This window comes from Vespula vulgaris, chromosome 1 (assembly GCF_905475345.1).
Source record: "Vespula vulgaris chromosome 1, iyVesVulg1.1, whole genome shotgun sequence".
Lineage (NCBI taxonomy): Eukaryota > Metazoa > Arthropoda > Insecta > Hymenoptera > Vespidae > Vespula > Vespula vulgaris.
In genome coordinates, this window is record NC_066586.1 from 1,879,165 (window position 1) to 1,897,450 (window position 18,286).

Sequence of the window (18,286 nt, forward strand, 5' to 3'; positions counted from 1 at the left end):
TTCGTTTTTCACTGGATAAACTATATATTTTCAAATTCTATTTACAAATTATGTCCTGCACGATCGTAAACAATTTTTAATTTTTTTGTTGTTTCACCGAACAAAATATATCAACAGGTAAATAGATACAAGCCGGTGATTATGAAAATGGTGTGTTATTTGAAATATTAAAAGAGACATTTTGTCTTGCATGCTATTCTTAAAATTTCCATATTAGGTACATACACAAAAAAATTATTTTTCTCAATAATAAACGAATTTACTGTTTTTCTTTATTTCATTATAAAAATAATATTTTTAAATAATTCATATTTAAATATCAAAATATCTCAAAATGAAAAATATCTGACTTAGAACATTTTCATAACAATCGGATCATGTATACATCGATAACTTGTAAAGAAAAATGTCTTTCATGTAAAAACTATGAGAATCGATTGTTGTAAATCGATATATTGGAATAAAACCTGTAATAGATATCTACCTTAAACCAGTTATTACGGTGAACTTACTATCGAATAATTTAATGATACAAACGACATAAATCGGGGAAAAAAATATTTATAGGGATGAGAAAAAACGGGATGTTTTCTAATAACGGTGATCTTAACGTACTATTATGTATCGTATGTGGTTTTCTATTATTAAATAAGTAAAATAGTGAATTCCTCTCGCTAGAACGTTATGTTATCATGTGCTTGCAAATTCTATTTTTCTTTTTTCCTTTCTTTCTTTCTCAGAGTATATAATAAAGTACTTGGAGTATCGTATAGATCGTATGCGAAAAGAGGAAGAAAAGAAGAGCGGGAAAGAGAGAGAGAGAGAGAGAGAGAGAGAGAGAGAGAGAGAGAGAGAGAGAGAGAGAGAGAGAGAGAGAGAGAGAGAGAGAGAGAGAGAGAGAGAGAGAGAGATGGACATTTTACCGGTGAATTTTAAAATTCTTAGTTTTTGTGGAATTTGGAGAGAAGAAGAGGACATACACGTTTTCAAACGTCTCGTTAGTCTTCTTCATGGGTATCGATGTGTGGTCTACGTTAATAAATTATTTAATAAATGATTTTATAATGTTTGTTGTAGAGAGTGGATTAAAAGTTTCTAAGTGATCTTAACAATCAATTACTTTTTGTGTCTTTTTAGGTTAATTTTATCGGCATTTAGGAACTTTTGGTCCATGCTGTATTATATACGCATCATAAACTTTCTTACAGATTATTATATTTTCCTTCTTTATCTTTTTCACAGATCAATGGTAGTAACGATAATATTTTACTTCACTTTAGTTCAATTTATAAAAGTAATAGTTTCCCACGAGAATCTTGAGGACATTACGGAGAGTCTTTTCATGATATTCACGTATGTCGCGTTGTGTTTCAAATGTCTTAATTTTCTTTTGAGAAAGGAAAAATTATTGATTTTATTGAATCTCTTACGTGAGAAAATATATCGTCCGAGAAATTTAATGGAAGCGAAAATATTGGAAAATTATAGTCGCAGGGGTACGGAATATATCAGATAAAAAATAATATCGATGTATATATCTGACGTATAAAAAAAAAAAATTAAATAAATAAATGGAAAATAAATAAATAAAAATACAAAAATATAAAATTAATAATTCAAATGTATCTATGATAGCTAAATGGTGCACTCTTAGCTTCATGGCTTTGTGCCAGTCGACAGCAGTAGCACTCATAACTGCTCCTATCATGGAATTACATCGTTCTACCAGACCTTTACCCTGCAGAGCTTACATACCGTATTCTATTGAAGGATTACATGCTTATTTGGCAACATATTTGATTCATGCAGCGTCTATTATTTACGGTATACTTCTCAACGTATCCCTCGATTCTCTCGTATACGGTTTGACCCTTCATGTTTGTGGACAAATAGATATTCTCTGCGAACGTTGCATGCAAACTATTCGAGAAGGTAATTCGAATGAAATAAAAGCATGTGTTAGACATCACGTATTTATTCACGATCTCGTAAGAAGAATCGAATATTTGTTCATTTGGACGGTAGCCTTTTTATTATTTTTCAGCTTAGTTACACTTTGTACTACCATCTTTCAAATGTCGAAGGTTAGTTTTTTTTTTATATTTATTGACGCAACTTTTTAATATATATAACCTTACTTAAACTTTTATATATACATCTACATTTTTTAGAAAAATCCTTTTACCGTAGAATTTTGTTCCTATGTTTTATATACTGGTTGTATAATGTTCCAAATTTTTTGTTATTGTTGGTACGGCAATGAGCTTCGATTAAAGGTATATCTTTGACAGAAATAATTATCTGATTGAGAATATGTTTATTTAACTTATTTTTATACGTAGGGCAAAGAAGTCGCCGATGCTATTTATAATAGCGATTGGGTAATGTCTACGCAGAGTGATCGTCGAAACCTACAGTTCTTGATGAGGATCAGTCAGAAAGAATTGACATTATCTTATCATCGGATTTTTTCTCTCAATCTTGACGCTTTTACATGGGTGAGTAATATTTCTTTTCTGTTTTTAAATTGTAGTTATCACAAAAACAAAAGGCTACTTTTCCACAGATACTTAAAACATCTTATTCGTCGTTTAATATTCTTCAAACCGCATCGATTTAACGTATTGTAATCGTAATCGCTTACGTAGAGTAATTTAATTATAAAACAATATTGTCTCGTTTATAAAACGCCGTTATGAAATAGAGAAAAAATTCTATAAAGAAAAAAGGAAACGAAGAAATACGATAGATGTATATCGATCCTATTATATAAGTTTTATGTAAATTCTTTCTTTAGAACATTTTTCTTGCAAACCGTTTCTATAAAAATTTTATCATTGAGAAACTTTGATTCTGATTATCGATAAAAGATGATTTATATCATTTACGTTAGATCTATCCTTGAATTATTTATTAACTATAATTGCATACTAAATGAGTCCGCACATTCTTCGTTGCAACAATTATAATAAAGTATAATTTTAAAGAAATGAGTCGAAAATGACTTTTTTTCGTTTCAAAGAAAGAAAGAAAGGTGCGATATCGTATTTCTTCTATTTTGATTGTTCGTGTCAGAAATAAATCTAAAGTATACAAATATTATCATACGTAATATTAGAGTACGTAATTATGTTTTAAAAATATCTATAATTATAGAGAGAAAACGAAAAAGAAACAAAAAGAAAACTAAAACGAAATTTCATTTAGTTAGCATTAATTTCCTTAAAATTGTTTTATTTATTTATCATTTTTTATGCATTATTTTCTTTCTTCTAATTTTAAATCGATAATTGAATCGAATACACACGAGATTAGAGCAGTTTCTAGATAATTTTTAAGTGTTAATTAATTAAGGGTGTTTCAAAGTTCGGAATATTTAAAGTGTGTTAATAATTTTAAAGCATCTTTTCCATTCGTTTTGCTTTGAAAATTCACTTTCTGAAAATAGATTATAACTATAATAGAGGAAGAACTTTATTATAAAACATATAAACAAAACGCGATGTGTAACTATGTTCTTGATGAGGAAATACCGAGTAAATAATAAGAATTATAATAAATGACTAATATCTCATCCGTGATAGGCAAGATAAAAATTAATTAAACGATTAGGTCGTCTATTCGAATATGTTAAATTTGTTGTGCTTGAGACGAGTTAACTAATTGTTCTATAAAATCGCACCATTTCTTTTTCCAAACTACCAAAGCATTATTTTTCTGTTCAACATCCATATTACTATACATAATAGAATTAATAGCCAGCTGCTTTAGAGCCCTCAAATCAGAATTCTGCGACATAATTCCCATGAAAGCTAGATAAAAATCGTAACTTAGAGCTTTGCTACCCCAAAGTCCAGGATCATCGTTCGAAACGACAACAGGAAAATTGTTGGCAAATAAATAAGCCGCCGGATGATTTCTAAAATCCTTTACCAAGCTCAACACTTGATTAGAAATAGGATTGACCTCGACGGCGATGCCACGTTGCTTCATTATTTCCATTACCAGTGGATGTTTCGTTAAAGCGTATCTATATACATATATACGATTATACATACGTGGTAGGAGTATAATAATAATAATAACAGTAATAATAATAATAACAATAATAATAATATTAATACTACCAAGAATATTGATATATTTTAATATATTTTCAAAGTAAATTGAAATCATATATCAATATAGATCATCGAACGTATATACGAACAGATTCGATTAGGTGCTGTATTTAATAGTAAATCTATTTAATAAGATGAAAGAATTTGGAAGCATTTTGTGATCGTGATCGTTAAAACACGAGTACGATTTAAAGTTGCATGCATTATTGTGTTGAGTAAAGTGAAAGGATAATCGTTAGTTCAATGATACGTAGAAATAAATGGATTTATATATCGACAAGGTAATGAAATCTATTAGCATAGTCATTGATATCAAATCTCTTATTTATATGATAGCAACAGAAATTCTTTTGCTTACCCATGCCCAATACGTTTGGCACCTAATAGAACTGCATCGATAAGATTTTCATCGGTACTTGAACCATACCAATCAGTTTCACCAGCATGGAAAAAATAATCGATCGATGGATCGAGACTCCTTAATTTATTGGCGAATACGATTAAAGGTTGTCCTTTATCTTCTTGTCCAACTAAATCAAATCCAGCTAAGAATGTGGGATATTTTTCTTTCAAAGCTTTAAGTATCGTTAAATATTCGTCGAATTTCTTTTCATCTACTTTGCGAGATGGGGCATATATCAATTTGGCACCAACAAAGTTTGGATAATCTGACATAAATCTGTCGACAAGAGAAAAAAAAAATACAAAAAAGAAAAAAAAAATATAAAAAAGAAAAAAAAACATACGATCTTCTCAGAACGTTTTTATGATATTAACCTTTCCGTAGTCTTTTTATAAACCATTGCAGTCTCGAGAGACGAGTAGACGGTGCCATTGAGCTCGTATAAATTCGGAAGGGTGCTACGAATTTCAATGTACATGATATTATCCATGTAAAGATCTTTCAAGGCTTCGTAATAGTGGTCCTCGTAAACAGGTTTATAAGTAAGCATTGGCGTGATAAACGCAAATATTTGAACGAACTTCGACCAAGCTTTATCGACATCTTTATAATCCACTTCAGGATTTTTCGTTAGCATAGTCATTTGTTTATAAATCTTTGAGTTAATTGTATCGACGATACTTTTGTTTTTTCTGAGATCGCTCAAAAGTTTCCATGAACAATTATCGTCCGGTTTTTCGAAAAATCGTAATTGAAGCAGACCTTTTGATGATTCACAAACGTAGAGATTCGGTCGGAACGTTACGTTCCAGAAAATCCAATCGGCTGAGACGAGTGCTGTGTCGTGTGCATGAAGGACAGCACCTTTCGGCATCGTTCGAATAATTTTATAAACTTCTGAATTTTTTATGTCTGTTCTTGCCTCTAAGAAATTACGTCCAGGTAGAAAGAGACTTGAGTTTTTAAAGGCTGTAACAAATTTTTATACTATCTCTCTCTTTTCTTTCTTTTCTATTTTTTTCTTAAAGTTTGTTTATCTAACGTAATATCTCATTAATTTTTAACACCTGATTATTAATACTTGAATGATAACAAATGTGTGATATTAAGAATGAATCTATTAAATCAATTCTAATAAAGTATTTACCTCTTTCAGCATTGACGATATCTGTCATATGCTTTAATCATTCGAAAATATTACATTTTCATATTATTTATTTTATGTATTTATATTGGAATATAAATTAAATTTAATACTCGATATTATATCTTTCAAGATATGATATACATTTTTGCTAATCACAATTGTTATGTGATATCTATTATGTTAGTTATATCTGTACTTAGAAAAATGATACTCGAACAAAGTTTATTATCTCTTTTTATTATTGAGAATAAAAGTTTGACTCGATGATTATATTTATTAAATGAAAAATATATTTTTCTAAATAATACATCTATCCACGATTATCATTATCGTTTATCAGATTTACAAGTAAATAAAATTAATGTTAGAAAAAAAATATATAAGATAACAAACAAACCATTTTCAAATTCGGCACGTTTCTTCGTCATTAGAAAATCATTAGCAATTCGTTCATCATGTTTAAAATCAAGTTGACCGCCAAGCATAGATTTTTGTTCACTGGTTAATATTTGAGCTCGTGCTGTCCAATAATCATAAGGAATCGAATTTGCAGTATACAAAAAACAAAAAATCACTATTACCGAAACGATTAATCCATTCATGATTACGATAATTATTTAATTTATCACTTAAAATATCATAAAAATTTTTATTATTTATTTATATTACAGTTTAAATTCCGATCGTATATATATATAATGAACGTAGTTAGATCAAAGAAACTAACTTCTTAAATCTGCATGATCTTTGTGACCACCGATCGCCTCGGCTGTTCACGGTCTACTGACTCAAGTGTTCGTATCATGACGACCTATTATAGCAATCTACACAATCCAAATATAAGGTACAACATGTGTCCCTTTTTTTATTCGTAATTCTTTACACTGAATAATCTTAAGCAAAAATACATATACATAAAGGAAAAAAAAATAAAAATTAGATATATTCATTATAATTTTAAAATTATTTAGAGCATTATAATAATTTTAGAAAAATTTATATTAATCATTTATATTCGTAAAATAAAATTTTAATGAACAAAACTTAATAATTGAAACAATCTATTATATATTGTTTTTCTTTTTTAATAATTTTGTAGAAAAAGAAAGGTAGAGAAAGAAAGAGAAGATTTTTATTCCAAATTGTTTTAATTCGATGTCAGGGCTGATCGAAGTGTCCCCTTGTGTTATTTTTAGAAAGCTTTCTCTGCGTCTAACGCGTGTGTATACGTAGTGAATTTGTCAGGGAGACTGTAATAAATGCGGGATGTAGAATAAAAAGATTGAAAGAGAAGGGAGACGAAAGAAAATTTATTACAAAATACAGGTTCCTACCTTGTTACACATTTGCTTGAATAAATAAATATTTTTAATATTCATATATCTTAAATAAAGATTTATCGTACATTACTGTACGTTATAAATTAATAAAATAATATACATATATATATGTACATATATATATATATTTAATAAATAATTTTTGCAGAATCGCTCTATTTACAATCTATATCAAATTTCACTTTTCATCCAATATATGAATTTCAATCTATGATCGGCCTTATATATTCTGCAATACAACCGTATTTTAATCATTTGTTTAAAATTATTTTATTAAAAATTATTAATTTTATAGTAAATTAATTTGTATATGAAAATATTAACACAACAGGAACAATTGATCTTTGAAATGGAAATGTTTGATAATTAATTCATTTCATAGATCAATCACTTCATAAATATCATCTTTCATCTTCCTATTTTTATTAATTATTCTATTATTGAATTCTTCTCGATATGTTTTGTTGCAACAGGAACTTGTAATTCTCACTACTTACATAAAGGGATACATTGTATGTACAAGAATACATACTATTGTAAGAGGTGAAACTATAAACACAATTTATATAGAGTTATACATCTTTTTTTTTTATCTATACATCGTCAGCTGATGCTGAAATATCTATTGTATTTTAATTCGCACATACAAATTTTTTTATAAATGATATATTTAGAAAACTTAGGCCTATATATATATATCGTATGTATATAGATTAGAAATTTTCGACTGAAAGAAATTTTATTTTTTTTTTGTTTTTACCTTGTTACTTTCTTTTCGCCAAAAAATATTGCCATTTATAAAAAATGATTTAGATAAACTTACACAGCCGATACGCTGTATCTTGCGAAAAATATCCCAATTTTATTGTCTTTTATTTTCTATATACAAAAGTTAACTGTTAAGAATTACTCAAAAATGTATTCTACGTTTAAGATGAAAATAATAAATTATATATATATATTTTTTTTCAAATGAAGTTAATAAATTAACTTACGTAAATATAACATATCAAACATATTTGTGAAGTATATATAGAGTGAATTTTTTAAAATTGAGATCTACAAATTTCAAAAATAACACATTTTTGAAATGAAAATTTGAAACAAAAGTTGTTTGATTTCGAAGAGCAAACAACAGCATTAGTTATTTTGACCCGGTGGACGTCTTCGAAATTATTTCAAGATAAACTTTTCTTTTTAAATGAGAACCTATAATTTTTGTAACAGTATCTTATTTTATATAAAAAGACAAATAACTTTTATGTGCAATATCTGTTTATCCAGTCTTTACTTTTTACAAGAAGTTTAGACAAGAAACATAGGGCAGATAGAACAGGCAGTCCTTTTCAGACAAATATTATTTCAATAAATATTCAACATGATGGCACTTATTTTCATTATACTTGTTAATACACTTAATAAAATATTGATTAATATGTAGTAGAGTATTTCTGTTAATAAATTTAACTATATAATAAACCTTGAAATAAATTAAATCTTGAAAATATCCACCAATTCAAAGATAAATAATTTTCAAATTTTTCGTCTCAATTTAAAAAATTCACTCTGTGTGTGTGTGTATTCAAAAAATATAATTTAACTTTATCAAAGTAAATCGATATACTTCGATTTGTTCACTTGTCACATTTCACATGTCTTCAATTTTATTATAATGACTAAACGAAAATAAATATATTCTAATGCAATATTTGAGAATCATAAGGATTATACAGATTCTGATTATTTTCTTGTCATATGCAATTAAATTAAATGACATTTGATGTAAACCACTTATAAAACATTATTATAAATACGTCGTGCGATCAACTTTGAACAGAGAAAAATGATAGAACGAAAGAAAATCTAAATATATATTTTTTCGAATTAAGTCGCTGAAATAGATTTTGTATTCTACGTATAGTAATTGGCATTTTTTGTTATCATTATGTCAAACAAGCACGTCGAATGATTCGATATGCTTCTAAGTGACAAACGGTCAGGTAACTTTAAATATTTAGTCTTAAATGATTACACATATAAAAGATCGAAAAGATATGTTGTGAAAATATCACTAAATTCGAGTAATTTTAACAATGCCATTTAATCCTAAATTGTGATAATTTTTGATGCGGAAGAGATGACATGTGACATGGAACTACCACAGTCGAACGTAATGTATATAAGCAAAATAAATGATGCACATGGAGTTTATAGGCAATGTAAGTTATAACCATGACGAACCTTTACACGCGTAAGGACCAAATTTTTCTTCTCCCAACTTTTATTATATATAAAAGTATTACTTGAATAATCCGTGTAAAAAATACTCTGTGTCACGTCGATTTTCTATTTATAATACTTGCATAAAATAATAATTGTGACGAATGATTAATTTCTATTGTATATTCGTGTACAAGAAAAAAAAAAAAGAAAAAAGAAAAAAAAATTAGACTCAAAAATCCCTGAGGAAAATATTAGGATTTTGAATGATTTTGATAATCTAATTGAAACGTCATCGATGAACATATGATTAGTGAGCATGAGAGTATAATGCTATTTTGTTTTATCTTATAAATGCCAATACTAAATACTCATAGTCTTAAAGTTTTGTACAATTGAAATGGTCAGCCACGTAAATAAGATCGACATGGACCTTAATAACGTTAACTATTAATACTTTTCTTTTTCTCTCTTTCTTTCTCTCGCTCTCTCGCTTTCGCTCTCTCTCTCTCTCTCTCTCTCTCTCTCTCTTTCTCTCTCACATTACGTTAACAAAATAATATTATTAACTTACACTTTTTTTATACTAATTTACTACGAAGGATGTAGAAGATGATGTTACATAGATTATTTTCAGTCAGTTATCGCTTAAATGATGCGATCATTCAATATAGTAGGTTCAAATCCATTCTATGATCAAATACAATCGTGTAACAAGACTGTTATTATAATAAGATCGTAAATGCACAAACTGACGTCGTACAGTATACGCGCGAAGAATTATTACTATTATTATTATTATTATTATTATTACTATTATTATTATTATTATTATTATTATTATTATTAATATATATGTAGAAATATAATGTCGTTAAGAGGTTTTCAAAGCCTTATCCGCGTGTGCTAACGTGAGTGATCCTACGAGTGAAACTAAAGTACGATCCAGCCATGTTATGGGATTTGGATAAAGAAGACCACCTTCGTAGAAACCTAAATGACCTCCGTGTGATAATTCAACGTACAAGGTGTTTGGATGAGTTGCTACAATATACAACATACAATGTAATCGAACTTTTTTTGCTATTTTTCGGATTAATATTTCAAATCAGCTGATTATATTAAGCGATTTATATTTAATTAATTATAGTTTTCTAAACTTACCAGCATATTCTTTTATAGGCTTTAATAAAGAATCCGGTACAATAGGATCATCTACAGAATTAATAAACACCATTGGTGTATAGATGTTATCAAGATAGTTTATGGAACTGGACCATTTGTACATTTCTTGCACGGACCTAAATTGATGTACCTATGAAAAAAGAAAATATGGAGGACAAGCAAGTAAGTATATAAGTAAGAAAGTATGTAAGTAAGTAAGTAAGTAAGTCGTACAGACGTAACAACGCTCTTTTACTTCACTAAAAGAACAGCATCAGCAAAAAGAAGAGATCTTACCCTTCTCGTATAGGCTTCATCGAGTTCGGGTAACGTAGCAGCAGAAATAATGTCTCGCTCGTTAAGCGAATATCTTTGTTTTACTTCTTCCGAAAGGAGTACATGTTTGTGTTTCAGTATTATATTTTTAACGGATTCTGTCATTACATAGAGATAAAAGCGCCTGAAGTTTTGCCAGTTTAATAAGAACTTTGTACCTCTGAAAGAGACGTGAATTAAAATGTAGTACGCGTATTGATCAATGCGAACAAAGGTATTTACATTTCTTATTTTTTCTTTCTTTCTTTTTTTTTTTTCTTAAAAATAAATAAAAATGAAAATGTAAATAAATAAAAACTCACTCGAGCGCATTGTAACCTTGACAAATGGATATACCGCCTATAATATTAGATAATTTATTCAGGCCACGTTCTCCTAAATATTTGGTGACTAAATTACCGCCTAAACTAAATCCTATACAAACAATTCTCGTGTTTGGATGTTGTTCGATCAAATTTTGTAGCATCATGTGATAATCATCAGTATGACCTAAAAGAAAAAATGATGGACAAGAAATATAAGAATCATAAAAAGTAACATGAGTTGAGATTGTATATATGAGATAGTACATAACAATAACGTTTGTATTATAATACTATCTATTCTATACCATAAGTAAATATCCTTGGCGCTGTGACCTTGACACTAGAAAGAGCTCCGACGTGATTAAGTACGGCGCATCGATAACCGTGACACTGAACAAGGTGAACGAATGTCCTGATGTAGACACTTTCAGAAGTGTTTCCGATGCCCGGACAGATAGCTATCGTGATATCGTCTGCGGAATAATAAAATTCTTTTTACTTCAAGGTATTCATCATTGCGAATTCAAGAAGCAATGAAGGAAGCAAAAAGCGAAAAATCCAATATTAAAAAATTCGTTTGTTCCTTTCTCCTTCTATCTACGTGAGTATATCTATATTATATACATAAACATTTAATATAATATATTCAATATTCTTAATATTTAAATTCTATATTTTAGAATTATTATTTAGGGTTTTATATATTTAAATATTATATTCTATAGTTTATAAATTAAAATTTTAGATAACTATAGACTCCATATGTATATACACATAAATGTATGAAAAGATAAATCGTTCGATTATTATATTCCTTTTTTTTTTGGAAAACCTTGATTAGATAAGCTGGTAGCATACCAACAATAAATCCTCTTGAGAAAAATATATTCGAAAGTATAATGCGAACATGGACATTTGTCTCCCATGAAAAAAAAATCATATACCTTATACTCTTAACGACCGATTTTGATTCCGAACAGGCTCTTGGCCGTATATGATGACTAAGAGTTACTTATAAATAATAGATTTGTTAAAGAGACTCAGAGAAAGAATATAGCGTGAGATTCAGCTTATGAATAACACCTGTTGTTTTACCTTCAAAATGAACGATATAGTACGTAGCAAAAGAAACTCGAGTACAATAATGTATCTTTTGTAGGATTATATCAAAATTATTGAACGATGAAGAGAAATAACAAGAAAACTTGAAATAAACGAACCTTCATGGCCATTAGTCAATGGTTGATAAAGATCATAAGTGAGAGTTGTATCGTCGGATAGACCGATGTATACGCGTTCTCCTATTGGCCAAGGACATCGTACACGACCAATGATACTGTGGACCACTGTTTGCACATGACCGCTGAACCCCCATAGTCTTGTAGGTTTGTATCTGAAATAAGATTGTAGAAGGATTATGATCATTTTTTTTTTTTTAATACTGCGATAAGTAAAAAAAAAATGATCACTGTCAATTTTCATCAATAAATATTATCATTTTGTCATCGTACGAAAACGAATCTTCAAAAGCACCAAATTTCGTTACCATTTTGTCATAGGACATTTATTATGTATCATACACGATGATTACGTATAGTTCTTTCTTTTACGTATATTTTATCTCGTGTACTCATTTATGTTGAAATTTATTATCGGCGTACATAATTGGCTTGTTATAATCAAGGTTTATTGCAATGGCTGATATAATACTAATGGTATAATACTATTATAACCGACTATACCAATGACGTTTCTGAACATTTCGATGAAACGAAATCTAGAGAAGATTCGACAAACCGTTAGAAAGACGAGTTCATCGGAGGGATAAAAAAAACATTCCTAGTAGATCAGTAGAACACGAGAAATTCTGAAACGGTCATAGACAGAATAGACGATCGAGAACGGTAAATGTTCCCCTAACATTTTATAGCTTTGCAGTCATAAATTACAAACAAACATAAACAAAGAGAAAATATTTTACGTCGGTGATTATTTTCTTCGAAAAAACACAGAAAAAAAAAATCGATGATCTACAATCCCTGTTTCGTGATAGATTCAAACATTTTATACTTCTTTTTATCGCTAGAAAATTGGTCAAACCAATGATGAGAAACCTACCATTTTATTTTGATTTATAATACATTTATTTCGAAATTATACCTTTCTCTAGAATGTTTCTCCTTCGACATTAATTTTTCTAACGATATGTGTGTGTGTGTGTGTGTGTGTGTGTACATATTTTATTTTCATTTCATTAATAAAACAAGAAAAAATACTGATATTGTTAAGTCAAAACGTTTTAAAGATTAAAAGTACTTAAGGAGTACTTCAACAGGAGAAAGCTTCATAATCAGCAAGAATTTTGCTTACATTTTCTTGTCATATGATTTTATCACATTCTTTCGCAAAACTCTTTGAACTACTTTTCTCACAATACAGTTAAATCAAATATCATTTTATTTAGTAAACTTTTCTCTTTGATTTCCGTCGAATGTTATGATTAAACGGTACATTGAATATACTTTCACTGTTATTAACGAGTTTGTAATTATTGTCTCGAATATTTAAATGATAATAAATATGAGTTTTCTCTATCAAAAGTGAAAAGAAAAGAAAAAAGAAGAAGAGAAAAGAAAATAGATAAATAAGTTATAATCATTATTATAGGCTGATATATAGATTTATCAATATATTCGATATAGTCGATTTCATCGGAGTATTAAAATATTGAAATATCGACAGTAGAATTTTTCATCAGAGGTTTTTTCAAAGGAAAAATAAACAGCTATGTAAATCGAAAAAGAAATAACAGAATCGATCAATTTAGAAATATCAAAAGTAGCAAAAACACAATACGATATGAAACACGATAATTTCATGATGCATTCGAATGTGTTGTGTATATATAGATATGTATATATATATCAATGGAAAGAAAGTATGTAGCTTCAGAAACTAAACAAACTTTTCCTGTATGCATATATGTGTGTGTGTGTGTGTGTGTGTGTGTGTGTGTGTGTGTGTGTACAATGTATTGTATATATACTAGCATAAAAAATAATACACATTAGAATCGATTCAAACGATTTTCTTCGTGATACTTATCTTTCATATATACACACATAGATAATATATATATATATATATATATATATATATATATATATATATATATATATATATATATACACATATATAATTTAGTTCAAATGACGACGCTACCGCTTTCTTGATCATGACGACGAGAAAAAATAAATTGGAAGTAAAAGTGAGAGCTTCGTTGTTGTTAACATCATTATTATTGAACTCGGGTAATGCGATTATTTTGCAAAATACGAGAAGCCTCCCTACATCAAGATAAAACTTTTTCATTATTGAATATTTAGTTATCTATATACGTAACTTAACATTAATCATAAAAAAAAAGAATAAAAATAGTAAAATTTCTTCAACAACAAAGTAATAATGATAAATCTTTTTTTATATATAATTCCAAATTAAAAAAGAAAATAATAAAAAAGAAATAAAAAAGGAAATAAAAACAAAAATAAAAGAAATAAGTAACAAGAAAATAGATAAAAATTATTCATTATTGCTTCTTCAGTTATATATATTTTTATGTAACTTTTAAAGAGAAGAAAGGATATAAGAAGCGTATATGTAATCTTATCGATCATGATAAAATTCGCTATTTTTTTTATTATACTGAGTGTTCAATAATGATAACAAGCTGACTATCGACAATGATCGATGGAAAACTCTTTGCTCAAATGGATACTGAACTCATGAATCATCTTTTAATTAGTAAACTTACTCATGCCTTTAAATTCGCGTCATGCTTCATTCAAGAAATCGTTTAGATATTTCTTGAAAAATACATTTATTTTTCTCATTTCAACCGTTTATATTATACATATATATTTTATATATATTTTTTATATTAAAGTCATAATTATGCATATATATATATGCATAATATATATAATATATATAAGCAAACGATAGAGAGAGAGAGAGAGAGAGAGAGAGAGACAGAGAGAGAGAGAGAGAGAGAGAGAGAGAGAGAGAGAGAGAGAGAGAGAAATAGAAGAATATAGAGATAAAGATAATAGTACGCTTTGTTAAGTTCTGAGAAAAAAAAAATAAAAGATTCATGTTTTTTTTCCGTCGATAAGAGCCTTCGCGTAATTTTATATCTATATTATTTATTGATGAGATCATTTTTACGAAAAAGTACCTTGTGCAATATCTGAAGTATATCTATTATTCTATGCACGTTTAGATCATCGATATTTTAGATCGATTCTTCCCTCTTTCTCTTTCTCTCTCTTATTTTTTTATTTCGTTCATGCAATGTAATTTTTTAGTTTTAATTTTTTTTTTCATACTAATGTACCAATCATTGACATATTAATGAAGTATAGAATTTTATACAATATAATTAATTTCTATAAATTTTATCATAATAATGTTGCTTGATAAATATAAAGTTTTGGCGAATTAAGTATATTATATATAATTCTTTTTATATATTGGACTAATCATATATATATATATATATATACACACACACATGTGTATGTGTGTGTGTGTGTATACATACATACATACATACATACATATAAAGATAAATGTTTAATACCTTGAAAATATTATATATTGTTGAAAACTTCAATGATAAATTTGCATTTCTATTAAATGATATTAGTTTGCTTGGAAAGATTTGTTTTATGAATTATTGAATTAAAATAGATGTAAAGAGAACGAAGATAAAGAAGAAGAAGACGACAAAGGTAAAGTAAAAGAATATATGCATAAAAAGAACTTCATATATATTTCTTATATATTCTTTTTAGCGAATTGCTCTTAGAAAGTATTAAAATTCTTCGATTCAACTAATTATACATTCACGTAATTCATTAGGAATAATAAAATAACAATACTATATCAATACTATATCAATACAATAAATGTCTGGACGCAAAGTTCAAAATATTCTTATAAAATAAATACCATAAATAATTATTTGGATTTAACTTGTTGCATCAGAAATTGACACAAATATACAATACAGATAACTTTACCGGGATGACAGATATAAACTTCAAAGGAATTAGGATAGAAATTAATAAAAATGAATACAACATGCAATATAGTCTAATTTATTTTTTAATATTATAGTGAACTGTAATTGATACTGTATATTTAAGAAAGAATTAATTCATTAAGATATTAATGAATTTGGGCAATGAGATTAGATGATTATGTAATTATTAAAATTACCTATAACCTTGTTCATAAAAAATAGAAAATTAAAGATAAGGAACTCTTACATGTCATGATTGAATGAAAATAATAATGTTTATACATATATTTTCAAAACATGCGAATGTCACGTTTGTGTACATCGTTAGTAATGATTTATTTTCGCTTTAAAGTAGAAACGTTTTTAATATGAATACGAACGAGAATATAGGTCTCATGAAAAAGAAAAGGAGAGAGAAACAGAAAGAAAGAAAGAGAGAGAAAGAGAGAGTGTGTGTGTGAGAGAGAGAGAGAGAGAAAGAGAGAGAAAGAGAAACAAGTTTCACGAATTTTCTGATGATAATCGATCTTAAAAATATAAAACAAGCATTCCTTCCAATTCAAACTATCGTAAGGAAAAGTTTATAACTTCGAAAGTTTCTATTCTCATTTAAAATTATCATTTAATTAAGTACCGTCGTAAGTATATAAAGAAACACAACGCGTTACAATTTGACCTAACCTCACTTGTCTTACATCCTATCTCTACCTCACTCGCTCACTTGTTTTGCGAAAAGTATGGGAGGAAAGTGTAGCCATGTAAATCGAAGAAGAATAAATAGATTTATCACACAGAGATAGATAAAGAGAAAGAGAGAGAGAGAGAGAAAGAAAGAAAGAAAGAGAGAGAGAGAGAGAGAAAGAGAGAGATAAGGAGAGAGATATAAATAAAATAGAAAATAACTTTACTTACGGTTCGGTGATAACCGGTGCGATTTTCAAAAGAGTAGACAGAAAGTTAGGATCTTGGCAGATAAGAAGTGGCTTTTGAGGCGCACTGTTTACGTTGAGCAATCTGAAGAGAATGCAAAGGATTACGGCGAAGACGGCTAGCAATGCGGTCGACATTTTTCGATAATTTGTAATGAAACTTATCACGATCGAACGTGCTGATTTTCTCTTCTTTTAGAAACCCTTTCGTTTAGCCTCGTTGTTGAATGAAAGAAATAAAAAGAGAAAAAAAATGGAAAAGAGGAGCAAAAAAATAGAGCGATCGACGCCGGTGAGCCAGACGACGACACGACCGAAGCTTTTTAAAGGCTAGGATCTGACTGGTAGCTTTGGATGGGATTTATATATGTGTGTGCATGTGTGTGAAAGAGGAGAGAGAACGAGACAGAGAGAGAGAGAGAGAGAGAGAGAGAGAGAGAGAGAGAGAGAGAGAGAGAGAGAGAGAGAGAGAGAGGGGAAGGTTAAAAAAGAGAAAGAGAGAGAGAAAGATGATGAAGGACAGATGTATGTCTCTCACGGGGCGCGGTACTCTCTTGTTGAATCGATCGATTCGACTCGTTCATTTAAACTGACACGAGAATGCAAGAAGAATATTTTCTTGGCTTTCTACGAAGATTCCGCTCTACCGTCCATCAAACGTTCTTTTTTCTTTTTTCTGTTCTTTCTTCTTTTCCTTTCCTTTCCTTCCTTTCTTTCCTTCCTTCCTTCCTTTCCTTTCCTTTCCTTTCCTTTCCTTTCCTTTCCTTTCCTTTCCTTCCTTTCCTTTCCTTTCCTTTCTTTCTTTCTTTCCTTCCTTCCTTCCTTCCTTCCTTCCTTCTTTTCTTCTTTTTTTCTTTCTTTCCTTTTTTTCTTCCTTCCTTCTCACTCTTAAAATGAACAAAAGAGAACGACGTATGCACAACACGCGATATCCTCTTTCCACCGATATGCCGGGTTTATTTTACCGACATTTAGCGACGCGCGCTTCTCTTTTGCGTTCAATCTAGAGATAGAAATCGAATATGGCCGGTGTTATCATTGACATCTATTAATAATGACCGAAAGTTTCCCTAACTTTGTTATTTCATGTCGCTATAGTCGCGGTAGATTTCTTCTTTACCAACATTCTTCTTTCGAGTCGGTAACGTTTTGATATTGACGCGAATATGTTTGCTCTACTTTATCAGCGAATATGAAAATCTTATCTTTAATTTTCTTCTATTCTATTATTTCTA

At 28.8% G+C, this 18,286-nt stretch overlaps 2 protein-coding genes and 1 pseudogene across 2 annotated transcripts; 1 reads left to right on the forward strand and 2 right to left on the reverse strand.

Annotated features, from left to right (window-relative positions):
• Nucleotides 1–1,040: 1,040 nt before the first annotated feature.
• Nucleotides 1,041–2,620, forward strand: LOC127069497 (odorant receptor 46a-like; annotated as a pseudogene).
• LOC127069445 (adenosine deaminase 2-like) lies at nucleotides 1,958–6,442 on the reverse strand. The gene is made up of 4 exons (XM_051006481.1): nucleotides 6,069–6,442; nucleotides 4,899–5,493; nucleotides 4,480–4,800; nucleotides 1,958–4,030 (listed from the first exon to the last, which is right to left on the reverse strand). The coding sequence occupies exons 1-4, from the start codon at nucleotides 6,271–6,273 to the stop codon at nucleotides 3,631–3,633; spliced, it is 1,521 nt and encodes a 506-aa protein (XP_050862438.1). The 5' UTR covers nucleotides 6,274–6,442; the 3' UTR covers nucleotides 1,958–3,630.
• A 519-nt stretch (nucleotides 6,443–6,961) lies between these two features.
• On the reverse strand, nucleotides 6,962–18,043 carry LOC127069470 (abhydrolase domain-containing protein 2). The gene is made up of 7 exons (XM_051006552.1): nucleotides 17,035–18,043; nucleotides 12,257–12,429; nucleotides 11,342–11,509; nucleotides 11,034–11,220; nucleotides 10,693–10,891; nucleotides 10,396–10,546; nucleotides 6,962–10,275 (listed from the first exon to the last, which is right to left on the reverse strand). Exons 1-7 carry the CDS (start codon nucleotides 17,187–17,189, stop codon nucleotides 10,106–10,108), a joined length of 1,203 nt encoding a protein of 400 aa, XP_050862509.1. The 5' UTR covers nucleotides 17,190–18,043; the 3' UTR covers nucleotides 6,962–10,105.
• Nucleotides 18,044–18,286: the final 243 nt, after the last annotated feature.

Bases quoted from the DNA above. Each gene is read 5' to 3' on its own strand.
- LOC127069445 (XM_051006481.1), bottom strand. From the start codon at position 6,273: ATGAATGGATTAATCGTTTCGGTAATAGTGATTTTTTGTTTTTTGTAT. The intron at 5,494-6,068 runs GTTTGTTTGTTA...AATTTGTTACAG, and splicing joins ACGTGCCGAATTTGAAAATG to CCTTTAAAAACTCAAGTCTC. The intron at 4,031-4,479 runs GTAAGCAAAAGA...ATATGTATATAG, and splicing joins GCCAAACGTATTGGGCATGG to ATACGCTTTAACGAAACATC.
- LOC127069470 (XM_051006552.1), bottom strand. From the start codon at position 17,189: ATGTCGACCGCATTGCTAGCCGTCTTCGCCGTAATCCTTTGCATTCTC. The intron at 10,547-10,692 runs GTAAGATCTCTT...CTTTTTTCATAG, and splicing joins ATGAAGCCTATACGAGAAGG to GTACATCAATTTAGGTCCGT. The intron at 10,276-10,395 runs GTAAGTTTAGAA...TGTATATTGTAG, and splicing joins GCCTATAAAAGAATATGCTG to CAACTCATCCAAACACCTTG.